This window comes from Penicillium odoratum (assembly GCF_028828045.1).
Source record: "Penicillium odoratum strain IBT 22623 chromosome Unknown utg000008l_segment0_segment0, whole genome shotgun sequence".
NCBI classification, from domain to species: domain Eukaryota; kingdom Fungi; phylum Ascomycota; class Eurotiomycetes; order Eurotiales; family Aspergillaceae; genus Penicillium; species Penicillium odoratum.
In genome coordinates this window covers 1,643,858-1,664,433 of record NW_026643150.1, presented here as the reverse complement: position 1 = coordinate 1,664,433, position 20,576 = coordinate 1,643,858, and the positions used below count along the sequence as shown (strand labels likewise).

At 48.1% G+C, this 20,576-nt stretch overlaps 5 protein-coding genes across 5 annotated transcripts; 2 read left to right on the top strand and 3 right to left on the bottom strand.

Moving 5' to 3' along the window:
- Window positions 1-1,262: 1,262 nt before the first annotated feature.
- N7520_010839 (MFS transporter) lies at window positions 1,263-3,768 on the bottom strand (the record flags this gene model as incomplete). The annotated part of the gene is made up of 11 exons (XM_057144772.1): window positions 1,263-1,329; window positions 1,521-1,593; window positions 1,778-1,911; window positions 1,990-2,101; window positions 2,149-2,558; window positions 2,611-2,697; window positions 2,751-2,783; window positions 2,838-3,082; window positions 3,132-3,166; window positions 3,219-3,328; window positions 3,380-3,768. 11 exons carry the CDS (start codon window positions 3,766-3,768, stop codon window positions 1,263-1,265), a joined length of 1,695 nt encoding a protein of 564 aa, XP_056990526.1.
- An 882-nt stretch (window positions 3,769-4,650) lies between these two features.
- Window positions 4,651-6,451, bottom strand: N7520_010838 (kleisin alpha; the record flags this gene model as incomplete). Its single annotated transcript, XM_057144771.1, has 2 exons — window positions 4,651-6,129; window positions 6,188-6,451. The coding sequence occupies 2 exons, from the start codon at window positions 6,449-6,451 to the stop codon at window positions 4,651-4,653; spliced, it is 1,743 nt and encodes a 580-aa protein (XP_056990525.1).
- Window positions 6,452-7,338: 887 nt separating this feature from the next.
- On the top strand, window positions 7,339-10,688 carry pmr1 (Ca(2+)/Mn(2+)-transporting P-type ATPase PMR1; the record flags this gene model as incomplete). Its single annotated transcript, XM_057144770.1, has 3 exons — window positions 7,339-7,449; window positions 7,547-10,058; window positions 10,114-10,688. The coding sequence occupies 3 exons, from the start codon at window positions 7,339-7,341 to the stop codon at window positions 10,686-10,688; spliced, it is 3,198 nt and encodes a 1,065-aa protein (XP_056990524.1).
- A 3,221-nt stretch (window positions 10,689-13,909) lies between these two features.
- Window positions 13,910-15,725, top strand: N7520_010836 (ammonium transporter; the record flags this gene model as incomplete). The annotated part of the gene is made up of 3 exons (XM_057144769.1): window positions 13,910-14,024; window positions 14,087-14,418; window positions 14,481-15,725. The coding sequence occupies 3 exons, from the start codon at window positions 13,910-13,912 to the stop codon at window positions 15,723-15,725; spliced, it is 1,692 nt and encodes a 563-aa protein (XP_056990523.1).
- Window positions 15,726-16,374: 649 nt separating this feature from the next.
- On the bottom strand, window positions 16,375-19,821 carry N7520_010835 (uncharacterized protein; the record flags this gene model as incomplete). The annotated part of the gene is made up of 5 exons (XM_057144768.1): window positions 16,375-18,110; window positions 18,162-18,371; window positions 18,420-18,647; window positions 18,696-18,923; window positions 18,972-19,821. 5 exons carry the CDS (start codon window positions 19,819-19,821, stop codon window positions 16,375-16,377), a joined length of 3,252 nt encoding a protein of 1,083 aa, XP_056990522.1.
- Window positions 19,822-20,576: the final 755 nt, after the last annotated feature.

The window sequence follows — 20,576 nt, the reverse complement described above, 5'->3', positions numbered from 1 at the left end:
TTTAGTCTTTTCTCTTTCTTTCCTTTGAGTATAATCTTTCTATGAGGATTTCATACATATACAACGCGTAAGGCTGGATATAGTTCGAGGTTTCGTAATGTCCGTTTTTTTACCTTTACGTTACATAATTTGAAACTGAAATAAAATGAGACTCAAATTCTCGTATTATAGAAATTGTAAGCGAAAAAAACATGTATTCTATTTGAGAGCTAAACTTGGAGCATTAACTATAAGAATTTTTCAAGTTTTTTCCCCTCTAATTCACATGCTGACGTTTGAGGCGTCAATGACTGGATCGGCATTTGTCTTGTAACACCAAAGCTCCTCTTTAATGTGAAATCCTTACCCGGATTGGCTGCACCGGCAGATCGTACATCCCCCAACGACTGGGGCAGTTGGGCACGTGTGGAAAAACCATTTTGCTATATCAGATATCCTTCAATGGAAAAAAAATCTGCTTAGGAAATTATGGGCAAAAAGCCTCAATCTCTGTATGTCCCCGCTCATAACCTTGTATTGTCCAGGGTTCCGGATTTTTCCTCCACTCAAATCCCGTTTTATCCCGAGGTTATGTGCCTGAGTGAGTGCCTCGGTTAAGTGGGTTAACATTAGGTTCTCATTTATATCCTAGTCTCCAAGCATGTTGCTCAGCTAAATTGGGAGAGACGTAGATAGTAGCATAGAAGTTGAAAACTAAGACCACATGATGCTCGTGATCTTTGCAACTGGCCTAAAGCGGGAAGGGATGTCGGAGAATTGAATTCTGGTCCAAACCCACCCCAGAAACAAAGAAATTGTGGGCCGAATTCTTGGCTTTGATCTAATCGCAACGCCTAAACAATGGAGCTAAATTCTGAGTCAAGACTGGGCCGAAAGTAGACTTTCTCAACTCCTAAACTGATGTGGTCCAAGCGTCTCAAGCAAAAACATCTACGATTTCTATTGTTATTCACATTGTAAATCCAGCCGTGGGTGGGACAGCAGCTGGACTGTTGAGCTTTGGTTTTGAAAGACCGGCCAAATATGAATATAGCTATAGGATGCAATACCATGTCCAAAACTTGTTGACACAGCATCACAAACCAGACATGGGACGTTGGGAAGAGCGTTGACCTGCAACACTACCTAAGGGAATCATGCAGTCGTCCCTCTATAACTGCATAGTTGAGAGCAAAACCGTGTTGGATTAAAATAATGTAGGTACGGTATAGGTGTTTGCTCGGGCCATTTCAGTACAAGCAAGAAACCGTTTGAAATAATCTTCACGTTTGATGGGTGGCAAAGCGACTCTTTTGTCGAATACGACTTCCATATCGGAAGAAGATGTACCTGAATGGATTATTAGTAGAATTCAACAAATGCCATGTGTGGAAGTTGAGTTGGCCAACATCTGCATGCAGCTGGACTATCAAACCGCCCCGCAATAAAATATCGAGGGCTTTCAATGCAAGAGAAAGAAAGTCTGGGGGCCATAGCGCAGGAAATCAAGTTGAAGGAAACCAAAGCAAATCAAAACTTACGGAAAGGGAAGCATGGCAAGGGTGAGAAAGGCTAGCAGCGAAGTCGCCCAGTGATACCCAAGATTGTTGTACACTGGAGCCGTTAGCAAGGGTTCACATGATTTCTGATTTGACAGGGCACAAGAAAGACAGTTGGCCAGTATCACAAGCACGTCAAGAACGGCGCTGGACACGATGAATATATCCTGCATTGCCGTATGTAAAGCACGGAACCTGGACTCTAGACCTGATACCAAGTAACACTGAGACAAACTTACTCTGGATACCAAACAGAGGAAATATCCCTCCAAAGCTTGAACGCATGAAGCTATTCGCTGCTAGAGCGCTAGCGGCAAAGGTGGGATAGGCATCCACCAAAAATGTGAAGATGCCTGCATATACCAGGATGACCCTAGTAGCACAGCCCGTTAGCACACGAACCTAGGTTTCAAGAATTGGAACTGTCTCGAATTATGACAGGTCAACTTACCCTGCTCCAAAAACAGCACTGCCGATGATAGGAGCGATCCAGTGCACGTCAGCATAGACTGTCCATGCAAAAATGAAAAGTCCGATAGTGACCAGAGGCCCGCCGAGGATTGCTATATCAGATTAAAACTTGTCAGGTCTCCAAGAGGGCCGCTCTTACCTGAAGGAAGTCTCCATTCCGGTTGAAAATCATCAGACTGGCCTATCTTGCTCTGAAAGTTTCGTTCCAGTCGCTCATAGTTGCGGCGCCAGATTGGATCTGAAAGAATGGCAAAAACCATACCGACAAAGATACCCAAGAAGCATAGACCCCGTTGCCATAGCGGAAACCCATAGACATGTTCGAAGATCAGTTGAAAGGCACCGAAGAACAGATAAAGAATTCCCAGCAGGATTGCCGAGAATATACAGAGGCTCAAGCACATCGGTTCTAGTGCCAACAGAAGAATGGGCCGATACATAGATCGCAAGACTGTCTGCGCTACAGACCGGTGTAATTTTTCAATCGGAGCGATGTATCGGTCTTCCCCGGTTTCCTTGCGAAGTTTTTGGGCCTTGCGTCTTAAAAGTCTAGAAAAAAGGTCAACACTTGCATCGCTTGGGCGTCGAAAGCAACACATACACCGGATGGTAAGTCTCAGGTACTAGAAAGATTATCGAAACAAGCAGCACCCCCGTCCATATCAACAACACATAGAATGTCCACCGCCTGTGAGTGAAGTTAGATGGTCTGTTCGGCAGCACTTCAATAAGGAAGCATACCAGTTGGTGTATTCGTTGATGAAGCCACCGACCCTACATCTTTCCGTCAGAAGCTGAATCAAGCAGTCAAATGGATATAAAACTCACAGAGGGCCAACTTCGGGTCCGACGAATGGACTGGCAGTATAGAGCATCATGGGAAATGCCAATTCCTGTCGACCGAACATGTCACCTACCGTGCCACCAGCAACACTGAGAAAAGCACTTCCTGCTAGGCCATTGAAAAAGCGGCAGACCAGCATAGTCTCGATATTTTTTGCCACCGCACAGGGAATCAGCCATATCAGAAATAATGAGAAAGAAGTGATGTAGATAACTCTCCGGCCGTAGAACTAGGAACTGTGAGCTTTCCAATGTATCAGCTGTACAAGCCGTGCTTACCTCGGACAGCGGACTGAGAAATAGTGGTCCGATACCTGGGTACAACAATCAGTAATGACTCCAAGCTTATAATAAGGGATCACAAACCTAGTCCCCAAATGAAGAACGACAATCCCAGGGTTGCCACTTCTTGAGAACAGTTGAATTCTTTCATCAACTGGACATACGTCGTGGTGTACATTGAAGACGTGCACGTCCTGCGCAAGTCAGCCTCCGCCAGCCCCTAAACAAGCCCAGGCAATACTCACACACAAAGAGAGCCAGACGAAACAATGACGACTATCATCCACCGCCTCGCTTTACTCATATTTCTCGGGTTCATGGGATCATTCTCGTCCCAGCGCACGGTATATTCCCGATCTTCATCCTCGTCTTGTCCCGCTTCGTTCGCCTCGCCTTCAAGCTCCTCGTCTCCGATACTCACGCCGTCATTCAATGACCAGCTTCGCTCAAGAGACTGTGAGCGGGAGCGGGAACGTCTCGATAGCCGCTTGTCCGCCGCATCATGATGCTCGTCATTGGTCGCCACGTGGGTAATTGGAGAAAATCCTGTACCTTCAGTTTCGGACTTGATGCGATTAAGCTCCTCGCAGCTTTTTTCGCTTTTTTCGCCCGTAGGGACGTGTTCACCATCCATGGTGCTTTGATCATCCAATTCGGCGAGATGGCCGGATGGCGAATATGATCTCCGCACGGGAATTAATATGGGTAACGGCTAATCGGCAGCCACGTGGATGTCAAGACTGACAGGGGAGGAAGATGGAACAGGTGAAATAAGAAAGAATCATTGAGATTAAAATGCAGGGAATTGTTTTTCAACATTCGGTCTAGAGGTAGGCCGAGCTGATTAATGATTTCAGGCCCGCGCGGGCCGCAGATTCACGTTAGTTCAAGTTGGTTTAGTGCGGGTCATAAACCATACTTCGGGTTTGCGCATGTGGTGACTCAAAACAAGGTTGCATCAGGGACAATACTATTGTCTTATTTGAGCATGAATGTGAATCAATATCATCTGTCGAACTTGGACTACATATACATAAATTAAATAGATTGGTATACATTGTTCTTGTTCTCCGTCATTTGAATCTGATTGACTGGTATAGATCAACGATTTACCTGCATGAAACCTTAAGCATCCTGCTATTTGCTTCGGAGCTGTACCGGAGCTGGCGCAAAGTTGTCATACAAGTACGATATACTAGCTAGAGGTCTAAAGTAGAACTGGGATGTCAAGTGCACAGGTATGTTCAATTAACTATGTAGCTAACACTAGGTAAAACATTCAGCAAAACGCTTCAGGAGAAACAGACTCAAATAGAAAGACGCCATTAAACAGCAATCGCCCAAGCACCGTTCTCCAACCAAATCCCTAACTCCAGGTAAGCATCGAAAATGATACGATCAGACAATTATCGGATCTTCCAGCAACCCATAGACCGTAACTCAGCTGTACATGAAAGTAAAAATACGCCAGGGTATCCCAAACTTTTCTTAGGTTTCAGTATGGACGATTTACCCTCTATAGAACCTGGCTCAATTGGCTGGCAGCACCAGCAGCGTTCTCCTCGGCCCATGAGCCCCAGAGCCCTTGCTTGCCTTGAATCTTGAGGGGACCACCAATCGACTTGGAACCCTGGTCAAGCTTGACAGCATCCTTGGTGGCCAGTACTAAGACCTCGAAGAACATCTTTGTCGCATCGGCCTTGCTGGAACGCTGTTCGGGAAGCATGTCCTGGAACAAGATACTCTTTTTCTGAGAAGACACGGGGTCACCCAACTGCTCACGTAGAATGTGAACGGCGTGCTGTGTACCAATGGAGACAGGCTCGTTGTCCACGGGGCGAATGGTGTCGTCCATATCATCCATAGGCGCATCCATGGCGTCGTCATCACTCAGATGCAGATCCTGAGCGTCATCACCAGGGAATTCAATCTCAGGCTGGTTGAGGGTTGTGTCGAGACCGATGCCCTCATCAATGCCAACAATAGCTTCGTCGTCACCAAGTTCCAACTCAGGAACATCGGCGGCCGCAACATCCATATCAGAAATACCGCTGTCACGCTTTCTCTTCAGCTCACCAGCCTTCTTCACTGATTCCAGTGACAACAGGCCGCGCAGCTCAGGAGCCCATCCACGGCCACGATCTTCGCCAAAAATGCTGGAAACGAAGTCACCATTTTGTTGACGGGTCATAAGAGTGAGAAGAACCGGGTCACGGGGCAGGAAGGTTGCAGGCTTGAGGATGGCAGATCGATCCGACTGCTGTTCCTTAACCTGGCTATTAGAGTAGTGCGAATATTTGTCGACGGGGATGAGATCCTCGACCTTCTGGCGCTTCGCACGCTGAGCGTGCTTGGCAGCAGCAGCAAGTTCGGGAGTAGCGGAGACTTCACGGTTATATTCCTCTTCAAGCTGGTGCATTTGGACGGATCCTGCGTCAGACAGGGGGCTTTCGGTATCACGGTTGAATCGGTCGCCATCACCATTGGCGCGAGGGGTTTGACCTCCAAAGTCATCCTCGCCTCCAAAGTCCATTGGTACGTTCATGTGATCGTTATCATCAATATCCATGTTATCCAACAGAGGACCGTCATCACCAATGTCAAGAGCCAGGTCATCGTTGTCAAGAAGCTTTCCAGAGTCACTGTGAAGGTCCTCTTCCATCGGACGAGGAGCGGGAGCATCTCGACCGATTTCCATAGTCGTGTCATTTCCAAAGGGCTCACCAATGTCCAGATCAACCAATGAGGGGTCCTCGAGCCGGAGAGGCTCCTGAGACATAGATCGCCGAAAAGTGCTATCTCCTAAGAGCTGGGTACCAAAGTCCAATGAGCCAGGCTGCTTGCCTGTAGGCTCCAAATCCAAGTTTTGAGGAAACAGAAGAGATGTATCCAAGTTGGTAAACAGATCAGATTCGGTCAGCACATCGGGTAGAGTAATACCACCCGGTGCTACCACTGTTGTTGTCAAGTCATTGTTATTTGTGAGACGGAAGGCCTGTTCCATTTCTGATTAGCAAGGGCATCTGATTGGACGTAAAAAGCTGAGAACATACCATTTTGATCTTCATCAAGGCCTCATTGCAATCGTCCAAAAGATAGCGAGCTTTACGGCTATAGATACGCACAACACCAAGCAATAGCTGTCCACTCAGTCGCAAGGCCATGGGCGCTTGGCCCTGATCAACAATGGCATTGACACTGCTTTCAATATCAGACTGGAGAATGTGCGACTTCGACAACTTGCGCTCGATGTTGGCCGACAGCCACACGCGGGCCAGAGGGCCCGTCTTGGATAGGAGTGTCTCTGAATAGAACATCACGGCAATACACTGTTCAGTGACACTGCACAGGGACAAGTAGAAATTTCAACGATGTGGATAGATGAGACCCGCCCGGCGCGGGGTGAGGCGTGGCAGGAGGTGACGCGCGTGAAGAAGCCGGGCAAAACAAAATACTCGAGCGCGGGCTCAGTAGCTGATCGCGTTCCCACGGGAAGAATAGAATGATGTGCAAAGCGACAATAACATGTACAATTTGAACGAAATTTCGCGTTCTCGTCACGTCGTTTTGACAGAGGGCGAGGGACTAGTTGGCTGAGAAACCAGGGAGAACGAGGGATGCGCGTGGGAATTCGGGCAAGAGCGAGTTATGCTGATGTAATCAGGCAGGAATCGAGGGGGCTGGAGCCTCTTCTGAGTGGCTGAAGGTTATGAGGTTACAGGTTTGACGCTAGACTAGATGCAGATATATCGGATCATTTATTATTCCGATGCAAGTACCAGTCTAGTCCATAATAGGTAAAGCATCATCATGGGACTTGGCTGTTTCCAACCACTTTCGGCGTATGTGTCAGTCTCCAATGCAAATTATAGAAAAGTGAATTTTGGTACTTTTCTTTCCTTTTGTCCAATTTTTGATTTGTTTTTTTATTTTTTTTCTTGGTGTTACCCAGGGTTGATCGGCCTTTGAATCTGTCCACCTTACACGGCCCCCCAGTTCCCACCCGGGTTCCATCGCCAGTCTGGAACACAACCCCCGTTTGAAGCTGCTGCCAGATCGCATCTCCCCCCCCCCAAACAAAATCGCGCTCGCTCCAACAATTTTAATCTAGGCGGGATGAACAGTGGTTTACAATACATATAACGGCTTATCTTTCATTTACATCCGGCTTTCTTTCCCAATCTCTCCAGCAAAAGCATGAGAGATGTCAAGGTCCGCGACACCCGCGTTGCCGCTGCATAATGCACAAACCTACGATACACCGCGATCCTCCTCCACCAACCCATTAGGTGGACGGCCCGATGCTCCAACATCTGTAAGTGAGCAAGAAGGCGAATTTCCTTTCAACACCAACTCTTGGCTCGCTTTTGGTCGGGGCGACACACCGCTAACTTTCGTTTTCTTTATGATAGACATCAACATCCACATACTCATGGCTCGAACCTCATGAAACTGCAGAGCGACTGCATACCTCACTACTACATGGGCTAACTCCTGCCGAAGCGGAAATCCGTCTTGCTCGCGATGGCCCCAACGAGCTTCCCCACGAAGAACCAGAGCCCCTCTGGCTGCGGTTCCTCAAACAATTCAAAGAAACCTTGATTCTCCTCCTCCTCGCGTCTGCAGGCATCTCGTTTGTCATGGGCAACTATGATGATGCTGTAAGCATTACCCTTGCAGTCACCATTGTGGTTACGGTCGGCTTTATCCAGGAATATCGATCAGAAAAGTCGCTGGAGGCATTGAGTCGCCTAGTACCGCACTTCGCCCATCTTATCCGTGACCTCCCAACAGCTAGCAACACTGGCAATAATGCTACTCAATCATCGTCAAGCCCCCGGGAGGAAGCCGAAGAACTCAGGAGCAAGAGCCCGGGCGCCGCATCGGCCGCCATTAAAGCATCCTCTACCGTCCCCGCAAACGAGTTGGTACCCGGAGACTTGGTTCTCTTCTCAACCGGTGACCGCATTCCTGCCGATATTCGAATTACCGCCGCAACGGATCTCACCATTGACGAATCGAACTTGACTGGCGAGAATGAGCCGGTTGTGAAGTTTGCAGCGGCCCTTCGTATTGCGCCTGGTGGTGCTGTGCAGGCTCTTAAGGACATTGATCCTCCTCGGTCGCCATTCTACGACGCCCCTGCTAGCGGTGCTGTCGGTGCAGATGTTCGTTTGAATGAGCAGCATAACATTGCGTTCATGGGCACTCTGGTCCGTTCAGGATACGGTCAAGGAATTGTGATCTCAACCGGTGCGAAGACGGAGTTTGGAAGCATTTCAGCCTCTCTTCAGGAAATTGAAAGTCCCCGGACTCCATTGCAGTTGTCGATGGATCGCCTGGGGCAGGAATTGAGCTATATCTCTTTTGGAGTAATCGGGCTGATTATGGTCATTGGCTTATTGCAAGGTCGCAAAGTATTGGAAATGTTTACCATTGGTGTTTCACTCGCAGTTGCGGCCATTCCAGAAGGCTTGCCGATTATTGTGACCGTTACACTTGCTCTGGGCGTGCTTCGCATGGCCAAGAGAGGCGCTATCATGCGCAGACTCCCCAGTGTGGAAACGCTTGGCTCCGTCAATGTTGTCTGCAGTGATAAGACTGGAACTCTCACCATGAACCATATGACTGTTACTAAGATGTGGCACTTTGATTGCGATGAGGCATTCGAGGTTCAGCGGGACACTGCTTCGACACTTTCCCCTGGTCCTGCTGCACGCACCATTCTTCGGGTCGGAAACATTGCAAACAATGCTCGTCTCTCGCGCACTCACGCAAACTCACCAGCTAGCGCTTCTTCGGCAGCAGTTCTCTCCTCGACCGTCGACAGGGATTCGAGTGCTGTGAAAAGTCGATGGGTTGGTCAGCCTACCGATGTCGCTATTCTAGATCTATTGGACATCTTGGGAGAAGACGATGTCCGTGATCGGATTAGCGCTCGTGTCTCTGAAACCCCCTTTAGCTCTGAGCGAAAGTGGATGGGTGTGATCATCGGTAGTGGCACTCCTGGGGAATCCCATGGAGGGTCTAATGTGGCGTACATCAAGGGCGCTCTTGAGCAAGTTTTGGCCCGGTCAGACACATATCTGACCAAGGATGGCCGTGAGGTCATTTTGGACGAACCTCGACGCAAGATTATCCGCAATGCGGCAGACCAAATGGCATCAGAGGGGCTCCGAGTGCTTGGCTTTGCCAGCGGTGCTGCTCGGGACCAATCCCGGGGTATGAAGGGATTCGGTAGCCGGTCTAGCACTCCCGTCTCTAAGCCGGGCAGCCCAAAGGATGATGACGATCGGTATAATGGACTGGTGTTTGCAGGCTTAGTTGGCATGAACGATCCCCCTCGCAAGGATGTGCACAAGTCCATCCGGCGTCTCATGGCAGGTGGAGTTCGTGTCATTATGATTACAGGTGACGCCGAGACAACGGCCGTGGCCATCGGGAAGAAACTTGGAATGCCCATCAATGAATCTGCTGGGTCTCGATCAGTCATGCGTGGTGATGAAATCGACCACATGACAACTGCACAGCTCGCTCAGGCGATTTCCACCACTTCGATCTTTGCCCGTACCAGTCCCGACCATAAGATGAAGATTGTCCGTGCATTGCAGTCCCGTGGAGACGTGGTTGCCATGACTGGCGACGGTGTCAACGACGCCCCTGCTCTGAAGAAGGCTGACATTGGCATTTCGATGGGCCGACTTGGCACCGATGTTGCCAAGGAGGCAGCCGATATGATTTTGACGGATGATGATTTCTCGACTATCCTTCGAGCCATTGAGCAAGGCAAGGGAATTTTTTATAATATTCAAAACTTCATTACCTTCCAGCTCAGCACCAGCGTGGCTGCGCTGAGTCTGGTGTTACTCAGCACGACCCTCGGATTTAAGAATCCACTGAATGCCATGCAGATCCTGTGGATCAGTGAGTATCCCAATGTCTGCTTCTTTCCATATGTTCCCTCTAACTTTGATTCCAGATATTCTCATGGACGGCCCTCCGGCCCAATCTCTTGGAGTCGAGCCTGTTGACCCCATGATCATGAACCGGCCCCCACGACCAAAGACCGCGCGGGTGTTGACAAAGCCTCTTATCCAACGCGTTCTGACTTCTGCCATGGTTATCATGCTGGGCACGCTTGCCATCTACATCCATGAGATGGGCGATGCGACCGACGGCCAGCCTCTGGGCGCCCGGTCCGGCGTGGTCACCGCCCACGACACCACCATGACCTTCACCTGCTTTGTTCTCTTCGACATGTTCAACGCCCTGACATGTCGTAGCGAAGGCAAGTCCGTGCTCCGGGGCGAAATCGAGCTATTCGGAAACAAAATGTTCAACTACGCAGTGCTCGGCTCGTTGGCCGGCCAAGCCTGTGTCATCTACCTCCCTTTCCTGCAACGCATCTTCCAAACCGAGGCCCTCAGTTTTGGATCCCTGTTTAAGCTTGTTTGTCTCGCGAGCTCTGTATTCTGGGTCGATGAAGGCCGTAAGTACTACCATGCGCTCCGTCGTCGGGGTGGTCTCGGCGCTGGCTATAGCGTCAATGTCTGATATGATTATGGTTTTCTGGGGGGTTGTTGTACTGTTCTTGGGTTTCAATCCCAGGATGGGTGTGTAACCTATTTGATGGGATTGATGAATGTCCCCTATACATAATAGAGTTGGGGAGGGATGCATGTTGGCTCGCGTACGCTAGGCGGGCCTGTAAATCTAAATATATTCATGTTCTTCGGATTTGTTACTTAGCCTTGAAAGGTTTCTTGTAAGATCTCTCCTCTGTGTAGTGTATCTAACATTGCTTCTACGATTCTTGTGATCCTATGACTACTGTCAGATTCGCTCTTCCTCATGTCGGGTTATTGGGCTAACACAACGTCGGCCTTGGTACCACCCCAACTCAACTCCGTTTAATTGATCTAAAAATAAATTGCAAAAAGGTTGAAAATCAATTTTTTCAGATTTGAAAAAGAAAAAAGCCCTCCAAAATCAATTATTCTCAGCCCAGATGACTGACCCCAAAAAAAAATTCACCAAAAAATTGACCGACGCAGGGGTCGAACCTGCAATCTCTTGATTCGTAGTCAAGCGCCTTGCCATTGGGCCAGCCGGCCTTGTTGAAAGGAGTTCCAAAAATGGCTATGAGAATGGAGATTTGAGTAGTTTCATAATCGCGCCACCGCGATCGGGTGGCAATTTCCTTCAAATCAGGTGGCGATCTTCAATCTTGGGCTAGTATTTTAGTTCCATTTATTTATGGATATTTCATTCCGATATAGGAGGTTTCGAATGTTCCGAAATTGGTCTGTTGCTTGTGACCAGTTATAAATGTGTCATACATGTGCCTGAGTAGGGGTTTAGGGTAGTCACGATATATATTTATCCTGTACATGCTCTAATGTAGATGTCTTCGGAGAACGACAATGAGATACTTTATTGACCTATGCAATGACTATCGATAAATATTGAACGATACCTTCGAGCACAAGAAAATACTTAGTTCAAACGAACATAGACATGTCTACGAGATAACTTGGATATTTATGCATTCAATGTATACAAAGGTAGCCTCAAGGCTACGCGTGACCAATCAATTGATTGCTCGTCATATTCCTGTAGGAGACTTTTCCTTATAAGCACGAAATATAGGATACTTAGATACAAGAATATACATAGTATGGAGGTATTTCCTCATTTCCTCATGCATGTGTAGGATTGGAAGACAGGAGATCTCGGTTAAAAAACTGCCCACGTGCATGTTCACCCTCACCTCTACCTATAGAACCAGACATCTGGATTCATAAACCCCAGATCAGCCCCTAAGGCGGTAGTATCCACATCAAACGACTGCAAGTAAGAAAAGCCCATTCCGTTAGTTCGAGGGATTCAGCCTAGTCAACGTTAGAGGGTCTCCTAGCTCCAGGGTGCGTCGACCCACGACGGGCTCTATATTAGTTGAATCAGATGATGCAGTTTGAGATCATAGCGGGGCAATGGACCCTTTTTGTGAGTAGCCAAGGAGCAGGAAAAGCTCAATCGGGTTGCAATCCGACGCCATAGACGGAGTACTCCGTAGTGTTGGCGTCAACGATTATCAGGACGGTTATTAAGAAGTGTACTATGAGGATCTGAATTGGGGTTGCTTTTGATCTAAATGCAAGGACCATATTGTTCACCTACAGTAACTTCCAGTATATGATTATCATTAGATATGTTCAGTATTAGATATGAACGCATAACATTACTAGTTGAATGTAGTCACGGAGATTAGGTACTGATAAGGCCCAGACCCTTTTTTCTCTCTTGGGGCTCCACGCGGGCCGATCGATGACCATTCCATGTCCTACAGGACATGAAGAACAGTGACATAGACTTGAGTAGTTCACTAATGTCAACTGTTCAAAGAATATGATTACATCAAGTTCATATTAGATGCGTCAATTCTAATCAATTCGGGTTGAAATACTGCACAGAACAAAAGAACAAAAAAAGAACATACTTTCCTGGATATCCCGAGAATCGGGTTCTATCGGAACGGCAAAAAGTGAGCTTATCAGGAACCAAAGAGAAATTTCAATCTGGAAGTCAAATTCGAGTGCTTGGCTTACTGCGGACTTGACCCACTTAGCGTCCGGTGGCAAGTCTTTATCTTCATCCAATCAGAGCTCAGATAACCTTGATTCAGTTGTCCAATTATTCGTCACGGATAGTGGATTTAGCTTTGGATGAAGAATGTCAGATAAGAACTCCCTTGAAAGGCGCTGGAGTTCTCCGATTCTACCGTCTACTATGATTATGATAAGCTTATCTTAAAAAGATGAAGATACACGGGGATACTTTATCTTTACTTAGAACCTATATAGAGCTGGAAGAGCCGCCAAAGTAATGCTAGGTTTTGATGCAACTAGCATTTTCCTCAATTGCCTCCTTCCCCCACGACCTTACCTATTTCCCCGGAGATATGACGAACCAATACGATGGTTCCTACCGAGGATCGATTGGGTGAAAGTACGGACTTTGTTTCACTGGAGCCAAGACTTCCTGGAAAGGAAAAAAAAAGGTAAACCAGGGAAAAAAGTTATTTCCGCCACTGATCTCTATGGTCCGGTAGCATACACCGGGAGGATTTCATGATGATGCTAGGATTCTAGGATTTGGGGGATTTTCACTCTTTTTCTCATTAGTGTGTATAATTCCCCTACAATTGACAAAAGAACTGAATTTGCATTTGGAATTGAAAAAGTACTGAGTTATAGTAAAAGGTTTATCTTGGGACCATGGTGGATGATCCCGATTATCCCATTGATATTGTCATAATCTTTTTTTCCCTTCTTTACATCAAATCCACCTTCCTAAATTTCACCAATTATTCCTTAACCGCGCCTCCCCCGGGTTTTTTGATTCAATTAGGTCGGCTAGTTCGGACTAATCAATTATCCACTTTGAAACTGGAATTTTGCTTTTTTTCCCAGTTCTTTTGGCACTCGCAATTGCCTCACAATTTGGTCCGATTATAGGCCTTGGTGGGCCCGTCGATCCGACTTATCGCTCTGAGACTCCGCAACGGTTCCATTCCTTCGTTTATATTCGCGACTCCCCCCGTGGCGACTTTTCTCTCTCTACACGTGTCTGCAGCTTTTCGCGATTCCTGGCTTTGCAGCACTTTTTGCCCCCTTCAAGAAAACTTCTCTACACACTCTCACGAACAGTACACCCCGCCGCCCTTTTTTTTCCCTAGTCGAACGAACTCTTCGGAGTTCGACTCGCCTCTCATCATGTCGACCTTCAATGGGAAAACGTCGTACTCCCCGGATTATGCATCCTACAACTGGACTGGTGCTCCCTCCGACTACTCCGCGCTCACTACCAATGAACTGGGTGGTAACTCTCGTATGTAACCAATCTAATCCCTGGAATTTGGAATCGTGCCTCATATCGGTCTTGTTATATAGGCACCGAGAACTTGAACAAATGGTTCCAATCTGGTGATCAGGCCTACATCATTGTGGCTTCGGCCATGGTGATGGTCATGGTGCCTGGTCTGGGTTTCTTGTACTCTGGTCTGGCTCGTCGAAAGTCCGCTCTCAGTATGATCTGGGCTTGTATGGCATCTATGTCGGTCATCACTTTCCAGTGGTACTTCTGGGGTTACTCCCTTGCATTCTCCCCGACCGCGACCAACGGTTATATCGGTAACTTGCGCAATTTCGGCCTGATGAAGACCCTGGCCGCGCCGAGCCCGGGTTCCCCACTCATCCCCGATCTTCTCTATGCTTTCTACCAGGTATGATTTGCTTCGGAATCCGGCCTTCAGTTTTTTTATTTACCTTTTATTTTTGTTTCTAGTTGCAATTCTGCGCCGTCACTGGGGCAATCGTTATGGGAGCTGTGGCTGAGCGCGGTCGGCTTCTCCCCGCTATGGTATTTATCTTTGTCTGGGCGACCATCGTCTACTGCCCATTGGCCTGCTGGGCGTGGAACGTGAACGGCTGGGCGTACAAGTACGGTGTATTGGACTATGCCGGTGGTGGCCCCGTGGAAATTGGATCCGGTTTTACCGCTCTCGCCTACTCAATGGTTCTCGGCCGTCGACAAGAACGCATGATGCTCAACTTCCGCCCTCACAACGTCTCGCTCATCCTTCTCGGCACCGTCTTTCTCTGGTTCGGCTGGCTTGGATTCAACGGTGGCTCGGCCTTCGGTGCCAACCTTCGTGCCACCATGGCCTCCTGGAACACCAACCTGACTGCCGCCTTCGGAGCCATCACTTGGGTTTTGCTCGATTGGCGTCTTGCTCGTAAGTGGTCGATGGTCGGTTGGTGTTCCGGTACCATCTCGGGACTTGTGGCCGCGACTCCGGCTTCGGGTTTCATTACTCCTTGGGCCAGTGTGATTCTGGGAATCGTGACTGGCATAGTTTGCAATTACTCGACCAAGATCAAGTTCTGGATCCGCATTGATGACTCCATGGATGTGTTGGCTGAACACGGTATCGCCGGTATCGTCGGTCTCGTTTTCAACGCCTTCTTCGCGGATGACGCCATCGTGGGCCTGGACGGTGTAAACACAGGCACCGGGGTCGGTGGCTGGGTCATTCACAACTACAAGCAGCTTTACGTTCAGATCGCCTACATCGTCGCTACCGCCGCTTACTCATTCGTCATGTCCGCCCTTATCGCTCTCGCCATCAACGCCATCCCCGGTCTCAACCTCCGCGCCTCCGAGGAAGCCGAATTGCTCGGCATGGACGACGACCAGCTGGGCGAGTTCGCCTACGACTATGTTGAGGTCCGCCGTGACTACCTGGCTTGGACTCCCCAGCAAAAGGACCAGCTTGAAGACGGCCACCATATTCCCGCCGCGGAGCGCTACGGTATCGGCGAGCACAGTGATATGATGATCGAAGGACAGCCGCCCAACGGTGAGATCAGCCAGAGCAGTCGGGGTGGCAGTGAGGTGGAGGCTATTCAAGAGATTAAGGTGCAGCCTGACCCCGCACCAAATGCCGAGCGCCACCAATCCAACCTCCGGACACCCACCGAAGAGCCTGTCTTGCTGAGGCCTGTCAACGAGAAGACAGAAGATGCCTAAGCACCAACCTACTTCCACGACCTCCGCATCTCTTCCAGCTTTTTGATTTTCGCATTTGTTCGATATCCCTTTGAGCGTGTTTCTGCCTTACTCTATAAAAGCCTGGAGCTTTTTGTTTCTTTCCAACATAATCATCTTGTTCTTATATCCCAACATCCACCTCAATATCCGACCACCTCCACCACATCATCTCGAAACACCCACCCTCAAAAAGAATTACATTCATTGTCCAGATATTCTTGAAAAACCCACCTGGGAAAAGCAATTTCCTGACTAGGCATTTTCTTTTGGCTTGGTGTTGTCATCTACGCCTTTATACTTTTATTCTGGGATTTGAAAGGCTTGTACATTGTGTCTGGTATTGTTTTTTTACTTTTTATTTCTGACACCGCAATAGAGCTGGCTATGCGGTTGATTAAGGATACCTGTTGCACTATAGACTTGGATTTAAAACTACGAACTTCTATTCACTTGTTTTCTCTCATCTCGTAGACAATTCCTTTGACTAATAAAAATTGTATGGATCATGGTTTTGAAATGTCACAGTAACTATCTCTAAAATCAAATAATAAAAAATATTATTATGCTATCAAAAGAAATCCCTATTACTATATCCATATTACCAATCCATGCATAACAATCATAACAATTAAACCACACAAAGAAGCGTCACTACAAGAGTGCTCAAGAAACTCAACCCTATCCTCGGAACAGCCCTCATCGCAGAACTATGCAGACCCCCAGAAGCAGACAATGCAGACGCAGACGCAGTCGAGCTCGTACTTCTAACTGTCCCAATTGTATATGTTCCCGACTCAACAACCGTATTCCCAGGATTTATCGTTGTTGACCCGGAGATGATCTCAGTTGAGCTGGGCAACGTAACCGACGAGCCTGATAAAGCCGTATTCGAACCAGACTCAGACTCTGTGTACGTGGTACCTGGGACAACGACCGTAGAACCCGAAACGAGTAATGTCGAACTGGGAATTGTGACCGTTGACACCTGCTGAGATACTGCTGTATCTGTATATGTGTCTGTTCCAGAGCCTCCTTGGGTTCGGGTATACGTGGTTCCTGAAATGATGACCGTCGAGCCTGAGATGAGTTCCGTGGAACTCGGAAGGGTGATTGTTGAGGCTTGGGAAGATTCGGCGGCGGATGCTATAGTTGTGGCGGGGATTATTACCGTGGTTCCTGAGATTATCAGGGTTGAGCTTGGGAGGGTGATTGTGGTGGATTGGGGGGAGCTTTGCGTAGACTGGGTTACTGTTGTGGCGGAGATGATTGTGGAGCCTGAGACTGTGGCTGTTGAACTGAGGGTTACCACTGAGGCGGATGTGGGGGTTGTGTTTTGTTCGGATTGACTTGACTCCGTCGAGATAGTGGCAGTGGATGTTTGTGTTGACTCCGATTGAGTGCCGACGCTGATGCTGGTGCTTGGAGACTGGGTGCTCGTTATTGTATCCGTTGACTGCTCACTACTGCCAGCCGTGGATGTTGGTGTCGTAGTGCTAGTCGCCGTCGACTGCACACTGGTAGTCGTGGACACGACACTGGTAGTAGTCGGCTCAGTAGTACTAGCAGTAGTAGTCGCAGCCTCGGTGCTTGTCGTTGAAGTCTGATCAGAACAATAGTTCAACCAGTGTGCAAACGAAGGCAACAACTTAGTGGAATATATAGCCGAGCCAGAATTACTCGCCGCACTATTTACACACTCCTCACAATAGCCTAAATCAAGTAGGAATTCAGACCCGGCGTCACACAAGGTAGGTGTACTTCCAGTGTTTTCTCCATCAACGGCAACAGCGTTGCAAAGTCCCCAGCACACAGTGGGTACATCATCCACGTCTACTCGTTTGGTCATTCGACCAAGGAAATAGCCCATGAGCCTGTCAAATCTGCCCTGGGGCGGGGATAGTTCATGCTTGCCGATGGTAATGGTAGACTCTACAGCATAGTCGAAGATATCGTAGCTCAGACCGAAGTCCGTTGGATCCAGGTTATAATAGTTCGTAGAGACATTGTAGCCGGATGCGTCGTTGAACAACGGGACTGGGGCCACGATACAATCGTCCGGAGAACATATGTATGTATCGGCGGGGAGACCGGCTTCAACATTGCAGCCCTCACGGTCGCCTGTGTGAGGGGGGCTACAGAGGTATCCGGGTGCACAACCCCAGGTATAATCGTCTGGTAGCTGGGTTGTGGGTGTGTAGGTGGGATTAGTGATGAGACTGGAGCATACACTGACGGAGACGGTCGTTGTCTGCGTCTGCGTTTGAGTCGTACCTTGTCCGGTAACCGTATTTGTAATTGTTCTGGTGCTGCCGCTCTTTGTGAGTGTTGTTTCTGGTTTAGTAACCAAGACAGTAGTAATGGAGCCTAGGAATTGCATTAGTCTTGTTAAATGTAATAAAAGTGTGGACTATTTACCCGAGGCTGTGGTCGTATCAACGATAGTTAGTGTGCTGGCTGGAAGAGTCGTTATCAGAATCACAGTTGATGCTGGTAGAGTGCTGACAGTTCCTGAAATGGTGACTGTACTAGGAGGCTGGGTGGTAGTTGTGGTGATGGTCGATGCCAGAATGGTAGTTGTGATATAGCTCAAAATGGTATCAGTCTCTAGCACAGTGGTTCCAGGACCTAGTACCATATTAGTCGGTTTGAACACGTCCAAGGTGCGCTGCTTACCTGTGACTGTGGTTGCGTCAATAATAGTTAGTGTGCTGGCTGGAAGAGTCGTTATCAGAATCACAGTTGACGCCGGTAGAGTGCTGACGGTTCCTGAGATAGTGACCGTACTAGGAGGCTCGGTAGTCGTTGTGGTGATGGTTGACGCTGAAATCGTAGTGGTGATGTAACTCGAAATGACATCGGTTTTCACCACAGTATCCGTCTCCAACACAGTAGTTCCAGGACCTAAGATTATGTTAGTCTTTTGGATCATAATCAGGGTAGACTGCTTACCTAAGACTGTGGTTGGATCAGTGATGGTCACTGTATTCGCTGGAAGAGTAGTAACCACGGTTTGAGTCGATGCTGGTAAAGTAGTGACAGTTCCAGAGATAGTCACTGTGCTAGGAGGTATGGTAGTAGTTGTGGTGATGGTTGACGCTGGAATCGTAGTTGTGATATAACTCGAAATGACATCGGTTTCCACCACAGTGTCCGTCTCCAAAACAGTAGTTCCCGAGCCTAAGATTATATTAGTCTATTAGACCAAAATCAGGATCTACTGCCTACCTATGATCGTTGTTGGGTCAGTGATGGTCACTGTACTCGCTGGAAGAGTAGTTGTCACAGTTTGAGTCGATGCTGGTAAAGTAGTGACAGTTCCCGAGATAGTCACTGTGCTAGGAGGTATGGTAGTAGTCGTGATGATGGTTGATGCTGGAATTGTAGTTGTGAAATAACTCGAAATGACATCGGTCTCCACAGCAGTATCGGTCTCTGTCACGATATCCGTTTCTATCATGGTGGTTCCTGGTAGGTTTGAGCCCGTTAGGGTGATTGTGGTTTCCGATCCCGATAAAGTGATAGTTGAACCCTTGACGGTTTCCATATCCGTAGAAACATATGTGACTGTAGCTGGTGTGCAAGTGCCTGAAACAGTGACTGTTGCAGCACTCCAACTAATAGTCTCAGTTTCAGTCTCAATTTCAGTGTTGGCGATGGTGTCTGTCACAGTGTCTGTAATGGTGACCCTTCCCCCTCTTAATGTAGTAGTTGTAGTGCTAGTGTCTGTCACGGTATCCGTAACAGTGGCCCTTGCTCCTCTTGCTGTCACAGTTGTAGTACTCGTGTCTGTAACAGTATCTGTAACAGTGACAACCGTTCCTTTTGCCGTGACAGTGCATGTGTCAGTGACAGTATCCGTTATAGTGACCTTTGCAGCTGAGCCAGTCACCGTAACGGTATCAATGATAGTATTTGAATTGCTGGCAGTGACTGTATCGGTGATGATGTCGGTCGTAGTGCTGGTTGTAGTATCCGTGACTGTACAAGTAGCCACTTCACCTTCACCGATGTAAATAGTAACGTCAATTGTGATCGTTATCCCCACATCAACCTCCAAAGCTTCTCTTGCCCCCATAGTTTTGGTAATTGCCGCCAAAGTTGGGACGGTCGCAGGAACATTACTGGTTGTTACTGTTGACAGAGCAAATGTAGTTGTCGCGAATAGCGACAACCAAGCGACCGAGGGCCTCATCGTCGCGATTTCTCAAGACGGTCTGCAAGCTTAGAATGAGCTTCGAGAATGTACAAAGTGGATTCAAAAGCAGAAAAGAAAAAAAGCTCCAAGGAATAGACGCACGGTCCTCGGATTCATTAGTTCCCGTGTGAGTTCATCGTGCAGTGCAGAGGCTCAAAGGCCAAATCCACCTCTCTGTTTATGTTTACATGATCAGAAAATGCCTCAGACAAAGAGAACTTGACCTAAATAGGCTTGGAATACGGATACTCGGGCACAAAGAGGGGAAGAATCCTGCGCACACGTAAAGGCCTGCATATGTGGATGCAGCTCAACCAATTCAGCCCAAACATGGATTAGCTCATGCAACCCCTCAATAGACCAACAGCCTCGTCCCAGTTGGACTCGTGCTCTTAATCCTGGTAAGTGGTCTTGAGGTGTAAGATGCCGAGAAAAAAAGAAAAAAGAAGAGCAATGACTGGGGTTTAATGCATAAATCCGCTTTGCCAATGGTGGCTTCGGCGCACGGATAGACGTGGGGGCTATTTATGTACTCGTTTGCATCAAAGAAAGTGGGAAAGCAAAGCCGCATGAGATTCCCCCTCTGCTCACTTGCCTCCAGTGATAGCTGTTTTCCCCAGGCCCGCCATGAGTTT